The sequence below is a fragment of the Heteronotia binoei genome, chromosome 10, assembly GCF_032191835.1.
Source record: "Heteronotia binoei isolate CCM8104 ecotype False Entrance Well chromosome 10, APGP_CSIRO_Hbin_v1, whole genome shotgun sequence".
NCBI lineage: Eukaryota > Metazoa > Chordata > Lepidosauria > Squamata > Gekkonidae > Heteronotia > Heteronotia binoei.
In genome coordinates, this window is record NC_083232.1 from 1,959,988 (window position 1) to 1,973,929 (window position 13,942).

At 51.3% G+C, this 13,942-nt stretch overlaps 1 protein-coding gene across 1 annotated transcript in view; it reads left to right on the forward strand.

Moving 5' to 3' along the window:
• Positions 1-3,156: 3,156 nt before the first annotated feature.
• Positions 3,157-13,942, forward strand: part of ELP6 (elongator acetyltransferase complex subunit 6) — a 34,978-nt gene continuing 24,192 nt past the window's right edge. The window contains exon 1 of the mRNA XM_060247907.1: positions 3,157-3,329. Coding sequence (XP_060103890.1) covers positions 3,276-3,329 — 54 coding nt within the window. The 5' untranslated portion in view covers positions 3,157-3,275. The remainder of the gene's footprint in view (positions 3,330-13,942) is intronic.

Here is a 13,942-nt window from a genome sequence, read left to right on the forward strand (position 1 = left end):
AAACTTTCGTACGCTCTTAAGCAGACTTCATCAGACAAGATATGTTACCTAGAATTATGGCACCCCTACAACAGCAGTCTGCTTTTTATCACCCTCCACTCACTCCGGTGTTTTTTCAACCAACACACATCCCCATTTATGATTCTTTTAATCTGCTAAAAACATTCCCATGATTCCACACGGCACACTTGTATTAAGAATTTCTTAATTCCCATTCCCATTTTGTCTGATGAAGTCTGCTTAAGAGCACACGAAAGCTGACATTCTGAATAAAACTTCGTTGGTCTTAAAGGTGCACTTGTCTACTGCTTTGTTCTATTTTCTTCAGACCAAGACGGCTGCCTACTAGGGTCTAACTCCCTAGATTCTCCCAGGTATTTGTTGATATCCTGCCCAGTGGCTCTCAGCACATCTTGTGGCAGCGAATCCCACAAGTTCTTTCCCTGTAATGCTCCCCCCCCGACCTGAAAGTACTGCCCATTTCATTTATTGACACCACACAAAATACATGAAGCTGCCTTCTACTGGATCGGGCTGTTAGGGTCCATCCAGGTAGGTCTTGTCTGCTCAGACAGGCAGCACATCTTGTGGCAGCGAATCCCACAAGCTCCTTCCCTGTAATGCTTTCCCCCTTCTGACCCGAAGGTCTCAGGCAGTGGTCTTCCCCCATCACCTCCTGCCTGGTCCTTTCCACTGGAGATGCTGGGGACTGAATCTGGGACCTTCTGCATAAGAACATAAAAGAAGCCATGTTGGATCAGGCCAATGGCCCATCCAGTCCAACACTCTGTGTCACATAAGAACATAAGAGAAGCCATGTTGGATCAGGCCAGTGGCCCATCCAGTCCAACACTCTGCGTCACATAAGAACATAAGAGAAGCCCTGTTGGATCAGGCCAGTGGCCCATCCAGTCCAACACTCTGCGTCACATAACAACATAAGAGAAGCCCTGTTGGATCAGGCCAGTGGCCCATCCAGTCCAACACTCTGAGTCACATAAGAACATAAGAGAAGCCATGTTGGATCAGGCCAGTGGCCCATCCAGTCCAACACTCTGAGTCACATAAGAACATAAGAGAAGCCATGTTGGATCAGGCCAATGGCCTCTCCAGTCCAACACTCTGTGTCACATAAGAACATAAGAGAAGCCCTGTTGGATCAGGCCAGTGGCCCCTCCAGTCCAACACTCTGTGTCACATAAGAACATAAGAGAAGCCCTGTTGGATCAGGCCAGTGGCCCATCCAGTCCAACACTCTGTGTCACATAAGAACATAAGAGAAGCCCTGTTGGATCAGGCCAATGGCCTCTCCAGTCCAACACTCTGTGTCACATAAGAACATAAGAGAAGCCCTGTTGGATCAGGCCAATGGCCTCTCCAGTCCAACACTCTGTGTCACATAAGAACATAAGAGAAGCCCTGTTGGATCAGGCCAGTGGCCCCTCCAGTCCAACACTCTGTGTCACATAAGAGAAGCCCTGTTAGATCAGGCCAATGGTCCATCCAGTCCAACACTCTGTGTCACATAAGAACATAAGAGAAGCCCTGTTGGATCAGGCCAATGGCCCATCCAGTCCAACACTCTGCGTCACATAAGAACATAAGAGAAGCCCTGTTGGATCAGGCAAGTGGCCCCTCCAGTCCAACACTCTGTGTCACACAGTGGCCAATAAACCCAGGTGCCATCAGGAGGTCCACCAGTGGGGTTAGGACACCAGAAGCCCTCCCACTGTGGCCCTCCAAGCAGCAAAAATACAGAACGTCACTTGCCCCAGACAGAGAGCTCCATCTCTACCCTGTGGCTAATAGCCACTGATGGACCTCTGCTCCATAAGTTTATCCAATCCCCTCTTGAAGCTGGCAATGCTTGTAGCTGCCACCACCTCCTGTGGCAGTGAATTCCCTGTATTAATCACCCTTTGGGTGAAGAAGGACTTCCTTTTATCCGTTCTAACCCAACTGCTCAGCAATTTCATTGCATGTCAAGCTGATGTTGTACTACTGACCACAGCCGCTCCCCATGTTCTGAGATCAAGCAAGGGAAAACAGTTCAGTTTGCTCTCTTTGAATGTTTAGGGGTTTCGTTATTGTTTTACAATTTCCTGTACAAATTTCCTGTAAGTGACTGTTAGCTCTCTTGTGTGTGTGAATGTGGGACTATTCCTTTCAGTATTCACAAATAAGCATTTATGCATCCTCCAAATGTCACTCCGGTCCCCATAGAAATCAAATGCTTTGCAAACCAAATTATTATTAAACGTGCAGAATGCATTGGAAATCAGTATTCCTCCCTGAGGGACACGTGTGTCCCCCCGGCCACCTGAACACCAGCTCATCGACTCAGCTGTATAAATGCATCCAACATGCACCACGCATCAGTCTGTCCAAAAGCAAGGCTCATTTGTTTTCGAGAGGTTAGATTCAGGTGGGTAGGCAGCCCTGTTGGTGTGAAGTAACAGAACAAAGTTGGAGTTATACTGTGTACAATTCTGGTCACCGCACCTCAAAAAGGCTATTATAGCATTGGAAAAAGTGCAGAAAAGGGCAACTAGAATGATTCAAGGGCTGGAACACTTTCCCTATGAAGAAAGGTTGAAACGCTTGGGGCTCTTTAGCTTGGAGAAACATCAACTGCAGGGTGACATGATAGAGGTGTACAAGATAATGCATGGGATGGAGAAAGTAGAGAAAGAAGGACTTCTCTCCCTTTCTCACAATACAAGAACTTGTGGGCATTTGATGAAATTGCTGAGCAGTCGGGTTAAAATGGATAAAAGGAAGTACTTCTTCACCCAAAGGGTGATTTAACATGCGGAATTCACTGCCACAGGAGGTGGTGGCGGCTACAAGCATAGCCAGCTTCAAGAGGGGGTTAGATAAAAATAAGGAGCAGAGGTCCGGGCTATTAGCCGCAGTGAGTGTGCATGTGTGCGTATTTTGGCCCCTGTGTGACACAGAGTGTTGGACTGGAGGGGCCATTGGCCTGATCCAGCATGGCTTCTCTTATGTTCTTATGAAGTGTGCATGTAATCGTAAGCCCCGCCCACTCCCCATTCAGCCAGCCTGCTTGCCCGCCCACCCGCCCCTGTTGCAATTCCGCGCCCGCCCGCTGCGAAATTGGCAGCAGAGAAAAGCGCGGGCAAGGGGACCAGCGGCGCATGCGCATCTGCCCAAGCGCCGCCCGAGCAGCCAGCTTGGCTCCCCGTTGACGCTCCCTCGCAAACAGCCGCTAAGCCTTTGTGTCCCTTCTCGGGAACCGTAGCGGACCAGCGGCGATGTTTGCGGAGCTGAGTGAGTTGCTGGGAGACTCCGCCGAGCGGCCGCAGCAGGTGAGGCCCCCGCTCGGGAAGGCCGCGGCGAAGGGGAGAAGGGCCGCGCGCGCCTCGCTGGGAAGTGAAGCATGCTGGGACTCGTAGTCCCTCGGCCTATAGAAGGCGAGAGGACTCGGGGCGTCCCTCTGAGGTTGCCAACCTCCAGGTGGGCCCTGGAGATTGGGATTACAACAGATCCCGACGGGAAGCCGGGCTGGTCTGAAGCAACAGAGCAAAGTCTGAGTTGAGCTTAAGGTTGCCAAGTCCAATTCAAGAAATATCTGGAGAGTTTGGGGGTGGAGCCAAGAGACTTTGAGGGTGGAGCCAAGAGACTTTGGGGTGGAGCCAGGAGACTTTGGGGTGGAGCCAGGAGACTTTGGGGTGGAGCCAGGAGACTTTGGGGTGGAGCCAAGAGACTTTGGGGTGGAGCCAGGAGACTTTGGGGTGGAGCCAAGAGACTTTGGGGAGTGGAGCCAGGAGACTTTGGGGGTGGAGCCAGGAGACTTTGGGGGTGGAGCCAAGAGACTTTGGGGGGGGTGGCGCCAGGAGACTTTGAGGGTGGAGCCAGGAGACTTTGGGGGTGGAGCCAGGAGACTTTGAGGGTGGAGCCAAGAGACTTTGGGGTGGAGCCAGGAGACTTTGGGGGTGGAGCCAGGAGACTTTGGGGGTGGAGCCAGGAGACTTTGGGGGTGGAGCCAGGAGACTTTGGGGGTGGAGCCAAGAGACTTTGGGGTGGAGCCAGGAGACTTTGGGGTGGAGCCAGGAGACTTTGGGGTGGAGCCAGGAGACTTTGGGGGTGGAGCCAGGAGACTTTGGGGGTGGAGCCAGGAGACTTTGGGGGTGGAGCCAGGAGACTTTGAGGGTGGAGCCAAGAGACTTTGGGGTGGAGCCAGGAGACTTTGGGTTGGAGCCAAGAGACTTTGGGGTGGAGCCAGGAGACTTTGGGGTGGAGCCAGGAGACTTTGGGGTGGAGCCAGGAGACTTTGGGGGTGGAGCCAGGAGACTTTGGGGGTGGAGCCAAGAGACTTTGGGGTGGAGCCAGGAGACTTTGGGTTGGAGCCAAGAGACTTTGGGGTGGAGCCAGGAGACTTTGGGGTGGAGCCAAGAGACTTTGCGGAGTGGAGCCAGGAGACTTTGGGGGGTGGAGCCAGGAGACTTTGGGGGTGGAGCCAGGAGACTTTGGGGGTGGAGCCAAGAGACTTTGGGGGGGTGGCGCCAGGAGACTTTGGGGGTGGAGCCAGGAGACTTTGAGGGTGGAGCCAAGAGACTTTGGGGTGGAGCCAGGAGACTTTGAGGGTGGAGCCAAGAGACTTTGGGGGTGGAGCCAAGAGACTTTGGGGGTGGAGCCAGGAGACTTTGGGGTGGAGCCAAGAGACTTTGGGGGTGGAGCCAGGAGACGTTGGGGGTGGAGCCAAGAGACTTTGGGGGTGGCGCCAGGAGACTTTGAGGGTGGAGCCAGGATACTTTGGGGTGGAGCAAAGAGACTTTGAGGGTGGGGCCAGGAGACTTTGGGGGTGGAGCCAGGAGACTTTGGGGGTGGAGCCAAGAGACTTTGGGGGGTGGAGCCAAGAAACTTTGAGGGTGGAGCCAAGAGACTTTGGGGGGTGGAGCCAAGAGACTTTGAGGGTGGAGCCAGGACCAAGTGTGCGGCAAGGTATAATTGAACTCCAAAGGGAGTTCTGGCCATCACATTTAAAGGAACTGCACGCCTTTTAAATTTCTTCCCTCCATTGAAAATAATGAAGCATAGGAGCTCATAGAACTGGACCCCCTGGTCCAATCTTTTTGAAACTCAGGGGGTCTTTTGAGAGGTACTGGTTGCTATGCTGCAAATCTGGTGCCTCTACCTCGAAAAACAGCCCCCCTCCCCAACCGCAAGATACCCGTAGATCAACTTTCCATTATGCCCTATGGGAATCGGTCTCCATAGGACATAATGGAGTGCCCAGCAGACATCCCCCCCCCCCCGCCATCGCTTTCTGATGACCCTGAAGCAGGTGGGAGGGCCTCCAAACCAGGGGATCCCCTGCCCCCACCTGGGGATTGGCAACCCTAGTTGAGTTGTAATTCTGGGTAACCCTCAGGTCCTGCCTAGAGGAACCCTGGATTTAAATTGCTTAAGTAAATGAGTGAACTGTCCTCTGCCACTATGTACTAACCCTGCCACTCTTTCATGGCTGCAGATCGGAAAGTTCTTGACTTCTGGAAAATATTCCACTCCATATCGCTGTCCCAAGAGTAGCTTCCCATACTCTGAATCAGCTGAACAGAGGCTGCCCCATTTTATGGGTCCACTCTGGAGTCCCCCAGACATGATACAAATGGACATGTGGGTGAAGTCCACCCTGTACCTTGGGACTGTTGCCTGGACAGACAATGGAAGGCGGTGAAGGAGTCTCAAAATGGTGAGAGCCGGGGTGGTGTAGTGGTTAAAAACGTTGGACTAGGATCTGGGAGACCCGAGTTCAAATCCCCACTCAGGCCCTGGAAACTTGCTGGGTAACTTTAGACCAGTTACATTCTCCCATCCTAACTTACCTCACAGGGTTGTTGTGAGGGGAAAACACAGGAGAGGGGCACTTTTGGGACAGTGATATAGAGTGGAATATTTTCCAGAAGTGAATGTTTTCCAAATGAATTCCCGATGCTTCGTTTTTCTATGGCAAATCCCCCCCACCGCATATGCTAATGTTGTCTCTGATTATCTGTAGCTGTCAGGGTTGTTTTGCTGCAAGTCAATCATGTCAGTCTGGTTAAATCTAGAATACATAGCAACAACAAACCCTGGGTAACAGGAAGGGCCACAGCTTTGCATGTAGAATGTCCCCGTCTCAGTCCCTGGCAGCATCTCCAGTTCAAAAGGACCAGGCAGTAGATAATGGGGAAGACTTCTGCCTAGGGTCCTAGAGAGCCACTGTCAGTCTGAGAAGACAGTACTGACTTTGATGGGCCAAGGGTCTGATTCATAGCATCATATAGTGGGAAGGGACCTCCAAGGTCGTCTAATCCAACCCCCTGCACAATGCAGGAAACTCACAAACACTTCCCCCTAAATTCACAGGATCTTCATTGCTGTCAGATGGCCATCTAGCATCTGTTGAAAAACCTCCAAGGAAGGAGAGCCCACACCTCCCGAGGAGGAAGCCTGTTCTACTGAGGAACTACTCTAATGGTCAGGAAGTTCACAGAATCAAAGAGTTGTAAGGGACCTCTAGGGTCATCTAGTCCAACCCCCTGCACAATGCAGGAAACTCTCAAACACCTCCCCCTAAATTCACAGGATCTTCATTGCTGTCAGAGGGCCATCTAGCCTCTGTTGAAAAACCTCCAAGGAAGGAGAGCCCACCACCTCCCGAGGAGGAAGCCTGTTCCGCTGAGGAACCGCTCTAACGGTCAGGAAGTTCTTCCTGATGTTGAGCCAAAAACTCTTTTGATTTAATTTCAACCCGTTGGTTCTGATCCTATCTCCCCCATATATACATCTTCTTCTTCTGTGTGAAGAAGATATTGGATTTATATCCTGCCCTCTACTCCGAATCTCAGAGTATCAGAGCAGTTCACAATCTTCTTTACCTCCGCCCCCCCCACAACAGACACCCTGTGAGGTGGGTGGGGCTGAGAGGGCTCTCCCAGAAGCTGCCCTTTCAAGGACAACCCTTGCAATAGCTCTGGCTGACCCAAGGCCATTCCAGCAGCTGCAAGTGGAGGAGTGGGGAATCAACCTAGTTCTCCCAGATAAGAGTCCGCACACTTAACCACTACACCAAACTTGCCAAACTGACCCCCTTGCCAAGCTGACCTGGAGACAAATGGCTGTCTGACCCCAAAGTGGTGAACAGCATTCCCTGGGTGTGTAAGAAGGGGCCACGAGCATTATGCACTGATGCAGCCCTTCCTGCCCTCCTTCTCATGATCTGCCAAAGTTCCCAGAATCAGCCTTGCTGTCAGATGGCCATCTAGCCTCTGCTTAAAAACCTCCAAGGAAGGAGACCTCACCAACTCCTGAGGAAGCCTGTTCCACTGAGGAACCGCTCTAATTGTCAGGAAGTTTTTCCTAAGGTTTAGATTCTGTGTAAGACAGCTCCATATGAGGGACCGTGGCTCAGAGCATCGGCTCGGCATCCAGAAAGTCTCTGCTTCAGTCTCCAGCATCTCAAGTTAGAAGAATCAGGTAGCAGTTGATGGGAAAGGCCTCTCTCTGCCTGGAACCCAGGAAAGCCACTGCCAGACTGAGTGGACAGTACTGACCATTGGGGAGGGACGGTGGCTCAGTGGTAGAGCATCTGCTTGGTAAACAGAAGGTCCCAGGTTCAATCCCTGGCATCCCCAACTAAAAAGGGTCCAGGCAAATAGGTATGAAAAACCTCAGCTTGAGACCCTGGAGAGCCGCTGCCAGTTTAAGAACATAAGAACATAAGAGAAGCCATGCTGGATCAGGCCAACGGCCCATCAAGTCCAACACTCTGTGTCACACAGTGGCAAAAAATGTTATATACACACATACACTGTGGCTAATAGCCACTGATGGACCTCTGCTCCATATTTTTATCTAAACCCCTCTTGAAGGTGGCTATACTTGTGGCCGCCACCACCTCCTGTGGCAGTGAATTCCACGTGCTAATCACCCTTTGGGTGAAGAAGTACTTCCTTTTATCCGTTTTAACCTGTCTGCTCAGCAATTTCATCGAATGCCCACGAGTTCTTGTATTGTGAGAAAGGGAGAAAAGTACTTCTTTCTCTACTTTCTCCATTCCATGCATTATCTTGTAAACCTCTATCATGTCACCCCGCAGTCGACGTTTCTCCAAGCTAAAGAGTCCCAAGCGTTTCAACCTTTCTTCATAGGGAAAGTGCTCCAGCCCTTTAATCATTCTAGTTGCCCTTCTCTGGACCTTCTCTAAAGCTATAATATCCTTTTTGAGGTGCGGCGACCAGAACTGCACACAGTACTCCAAATGAGACCGCACCATCGATTTATACAGGGGCATTATGATACTGGCTGATTTGTTTTCAATTCCCTTCCTAATAATTCCCAGCATGGCATTGGCCTTTTTTATTGCAAACGCACACTGTCTTGACACTTTCAGTGAGTTATCTATCATGACCCCAAGATCTCTCTCTTGATCAGTCTCTGCCAGTTCACACCCCATCAACTTGTATTTGTAGCTGGGATTCTTAGCCCCAATGTGCATTACTTTGCACTTGGCCACATTGAACCGCATCTGCCACGTTGACGCCCACTCACCCAGTTTGAGCAGACAAGACTGACTTTGATGGACCCAAGGTCTGATTCAGTATAAGGCAGCTTCATATGTTCTTTAGGGGAGGGACAGTGGCTCAGTGGTAGAGCATCTGCTTGGTAAGCAGAAGGTCCCAGGTTCAATCCCCGGCATCCCCAAGTAAAAAGGGTCCAGGCAAGTAGGCATAAAAAACCTCAGCTTGAGACCCTGGAGAGCCGCTGCCAGTCTGAGTAGACAAGACTGACTTTGATGGACCCAGGAGGATCTGATTCAGTACAAGGCAGCTTCATATGTTCAAATATGTTCATATGATGGACCAAGGGTCTGATTTAGCATTAAAAAACAACATGGGATCACAGTTCATAATAGAGAAAATACAGACAGCCAAACACTGTGATATGCTGGCTGACATATTGTAAAACTTTTATCACAAATATTATAAAGCTGTTTATCACATTAGAAAGAAATGCAATGTTTAAAAGAGTCCATCCAATGAGCACCCAGTTTAGGCTCATTTCATCAAATTCTTTCTCAGAGATAATCCTGTCCGTGTCGTGGTGATCAGCCTCCTGTTATATTTCAGTGCATGTATTAGGAGCAAGTCAATCCTTAACTTCTTTAAACAGATGCAAAACCCTTCTGCATTTGAGTGACTTGCACCATATAAATTTAAGCACTTCAGTGGTACCGAGAGGTCAGTTCTAAATTGAATTTAAAAAGTTACTCCCGTTCAGCTTTATGTTGTGTCTTGTTATAACTGCGATGGTTTATTCCAGGATGCTATTTTGGAAAGAAAGAGGGCATAGAGAGCATTTATCAAGACTCTTTTGTGACAGTGCACTTCCTTCTAACAGGATAAATAGCTTTATAAGATTTGTGATAAAAGTTTTACAGTATGTTAGCCAGCATTTCACGAGCCCCGTGGCACAGAGTGGTAAAGCTGCACTACTGCAGTCCAAACTCTCTGCTCACGACTGTCAGAACTTAAGAACTTCAAACGGATCCCATACTTGGTTACAAAGTTAGGATTTTATTGAAGAGAACTAAGCACTGGAAGAGGCAAGATAACAGTGATGGCGAGAGCCAGCACCAGCACAATTTTATACACGTAAAACAAACATCTCACAAAGCCACAATTCACACCGTTACAGGCACATCTGTCTTCTCACCATCACTATCAGTAGAGAGGATGCCTCCCTACTCCGAAGGCCATGCTGCTCGGCTTCAAAGGGTCCCAGTGTGAGAATGTGCAGAGACATAACATAACTCATTCTACAACCCCAAATATTTTGGATACCAGTGGGGCAAGGTTAATTACTATTCAAGCACTTTGGGTCAAGCAAGGGTTACAACATGGAGTCAGTTTGGTTCAGTAACAAAGCAGCTCTAAGTCATAGTAAAGATACATTGCAGCATTGGTCACATTATAGGGAACCAGCAGTAAAGATACAAGTTCTGACATACTGCCCCCCCTAAGCGCCCCCTCCCACGGGGCCAGCCTTGGGCTTGTGCGGGTACAGTAGGTGAAACTTTTTCAGCAGTTGCGGAGCGGCTACGTTCTGAGATTCGACCCACTCGTCACAGCTCGGGGGGAAGTGTTTCCACCTGATCAAATAATACAGTTTCCCCCTTTTGACTCTGGAGTCCAGGATCTCCTGGACCTCATGGTGACTCTGACCCCTCACTGTCGTCGGAGGGGGCGGTGGGGCCCTGGGATGGAAGGACGTAGCACCAGGGTCTTTCCGAAGCAAGCTGCAATGAAAAACAGGATGGATCTTACTTAGAGATTTGGGCAGTTCGAGTTCCACGGTCACTTTGTTTATTACCCTTTTTATTTTGAATGGGCCAAGGAACTTCAGTGCGAGTTTGCGACAGGGCTGGGGAAGGGGAAGGTTTTTTGTGGACAGGAAAACTGTATCCCCCACCTTCAGGTCCCACTCTTGGGAGTGCTTTTTGTCAAACTGCTTTTTGTAGGCTTTTTTCGCTTCCTCCAGGTTTTCCTGAATACCCTTCCAGCCTTCACGGAGGCCCTCCCACCATTGTTGACAGGATGTGGGTTCGGCCGGGCTGGCGGGGAGGGCGAGAGTGGGAAACGGCTTGCCCTCGTAACCATTGATAATTTGAAAAGGGGAGGTTTTGGTTGAGCTATGGAGGCTATTGTTGTAGCCATATTCTGCAAAAGGGAGGAGGTCCACCCAGTTGGACTGTTGGAAATTAATGAAGCAGCGGAGGTACTGTTCCAGAAGACCATTAACCCTCTCCGTCTGTCCGTCCGACTGGGGGTGGTAGGCAGAGCTTAGCCCCTGCTCGATGCCAGCGAGTTTGCAGAACTCCCGCCAGAAGTTGGCAACGAACTGCGTCCCGCGGTCGCTAATGACCTTGTCTGGGAATGAGTGTAGGCGTACAATGTGGGTGAAAAAGAGCTGGGCGAGTTTTTTGGCCGTGGGTAGTTTCTTGCACGGGATGAAATGGGCTTGTTTAGAAAATGTGTCGACCACGACCAGGATGACTGTTTTGCCCTGTGAGGGTGGGAGTTCGACAATGAAATCCATGGAGACTACCGACCAGGGTCTGGTGGATGTAGGGAGGGGAACCAGGTGGCCCGGGGGTTTACCCCCCCTTCTTTTTGCCATGAGGCAGGTGGGGCATGAAAGAACAAATTCAGATACATCTTTCTTAATTTTCGGCCACCAGAACTGGCGGGTGAGTAGGTTGAGGGTTTTGACATAGCCAAAGTGGCCGGCCAGGCGACTTGAGTGACAGCGCTCCAAGACCTCTTTTCTGAGGGGGTCGGGCACATAGATTTTTTCATTGTGCAGCCAGAGCCCGTTTTCGGCTTTAACCAAATTAGGTGGGCGGTCGGTCTCCTGGTTGTATTCTGAGAGGAATCGAGGCAGCAGATCTGAATCCGGAGGGCTGGTCTGCCTGCCTGAGCGGGTAGTGACCCCCCCCGAGATGGCTGAGGGGGAAATTAATGAGTCCACTACCTCCTCTCGGAGACTGTCGTGTTGTGGCATGCGAGAGAGGGCGTCTGCCAAGAAATTCTTTGAGCCTGGGATGTGTTTCAGCACAAAGTCAAATTTAGCAAAGAAACCTGCCCACCGGATTTGTTTTGCAGTCATTTTGCGGCGCCCGGTGAGGGCTTCAAGGTTTTTATGATCGGTCCAGATTTCAAAGGGCACTCTCGCTCCCTCGAGCCAGGAGCGCCAGGTTTTCAGGGCAAACATGACGGCAAACGCCTCCTTGTCCCAGACCGACCAATTTCTTTGTTCGTTGGAAAATTTCCTTGAGATATAGGCGCATGGACGGAGCACCCCATTTTCCCCCCTCTGCATCAGTATGGCTCCCACTGCGGCGTCGGAGGCGTCGCATTGGACCACGAAGGGTTTCCGCTCGTCGGGATGAGCCAACACGGGTTCGGAGGTGAAGAGGCGTTTTAGTTCATTGAAAGCTTTTTGGCATTCAGGCGTCCACGTTAGGCGTGCGCCTGGCTTTTTCGCCTCTTCACCCTTCCCTTTGGTTTTGAGGAGTTCCGTGAGGGGGAGCATGACTGTGGCAAACCCCTTAATGAAGTCGCGGTAAAAGTTAGCGAACCCGATAAAACTTTGTAACTGTTTGCGGGTTCGAGGGGGTTCCCAGTCTAGTACTGCTTGGACCTTTGCGGGGTCCATGGCCAGTCCCTCCCCCGACACTCGGAAACCCAAATAGTCCAATTCGGTCTTGTGGAACTCGCATTTTGACAATTTGGCGTACAGTTTGTGTTTGCAAAGGGTGCGTAACACTTTTCGGACCAGGGGTACATGAGACTTTAGATCTTGTGAATAGATAATGATGTCATCAAGGTACACCACCACCCCCTTAAACAGGAATTCCCGTAGCACTTCATTGATAAAGTTCATGAAAACACCAGGGGCTCCCTGCAGTCCGAAGGGCATGACTAGGTACTCAAATTGTCCCAGGGGGGTGTTGAATGCTGTCTTCCACTCGTCCCCCTCTTTGATGCGGACGCGGAAGTACGCGTCTCGGAGATCAAGCTTTGTAAATACTTTGCCCTTTGCTACGGTGTTCAACAAATCCTTTATCAACGGGATCGGGTAGGCGTTGGACATGGAAATCCCGTTTATAGCACGAAAATCTGTGCAGAGCCTAAGAGACCCGTCCTTTTTCTTTCGGAAGAGGACGGGGGCTGCATGGGGGGCAGTGGCCGGCCGTATGAAGCCGCACTTAAGGTTCTTGTCCAGAAACTTTCGGAGTTCAGCTTTTTCCGCCCACCCCATGGAGTACAGTTTCGCCTTGGGAAGCTGTTGCCCTGGGATCAGCTCGATGGCACAGTCCGTAGGGCGGTGGGGCGGTAGCTCGTCCGCTTCCTTCTCGCTAAACGCTAATCTTAGATCCTGGTATTCCTTGGGGATTGAGGCGACTTCCTCGAGAGTGAGGCAAGCCCGCATGTTTTGGGGGGGAGCGTGCGGTCCCCATTCGGGGCGCCAGTGGTGATGCTCACACCTCCAATCCGGGAACCGGACGATTTGTTCCTCCCACCTTATGTCTGGTTGGTGGCGGGCGAGCCAAGACGAGCCCACCACCACGTCAAAAGAGCAAGAGGGGGCAATTACGAAAGTTTCAATCCCCCAATGCTCCTCGGTTCCCACCGGGACTGCCTGAGTCTCTAACGCACATGGTTCCCCTCTCATGGGCCCCCCGTCCATCTGCTGGAACTGCATCGGCTGTGGTAGGGGGGAGGTGGCTAATCCCAACGCCTCAACTAGGCGGGGGGTGATCAGTTCCCTGTTACACCCGGAGTCGATCAGCGCTCGGGCGTGCATGAATCTCTTTAGGGTAGGGTTGAGGAGGGTAACGGCCATAAATAGTAAACCCCCTGTTGCTCTCACCGTGAGGAGTGCCGGCTGTTGTTGGACCTGCTTTGCGGCACCCATTAAAGCAGGTCGCTGTCGTTTCCCGCCGACTCGGTGTCGTCCGATTCTTCGGTCGATTCTTCCACTGTAGCCAAGTCGGTGGTAAAATCCTCGTCAGTCGCCAAGGAGGTGGCGACGGAGCCCCGGCTGGGCTCCTTCGAGCGGCCGCTCTTTTTTTTCTTCGGCCCCGGGGTAGTTGTCTTCGCCGTGGGTGGGGTGGAACCCCCTTTCACTGGGCAGTTGGCAGCGAGATGATTTAGGTCTCCGCATTTGAAGCACTTGCGAGCAGGAGACGGGGTGGAGGCCGCCGGTGCCTTCCTCCCTTCGGATTTAGTCGGGGTGAGCTTCGCCGCCTTCTTCGCCAGCTGCTGCCGTCGCATCCCCACATGTTGGAGGTTGGTCTCCACCTCTCCGGCCAGCTGGATCCATCCGACCAACGTGTCGGGCCTCCCTTGACTGTAGCAGCGGTCGAGGATTG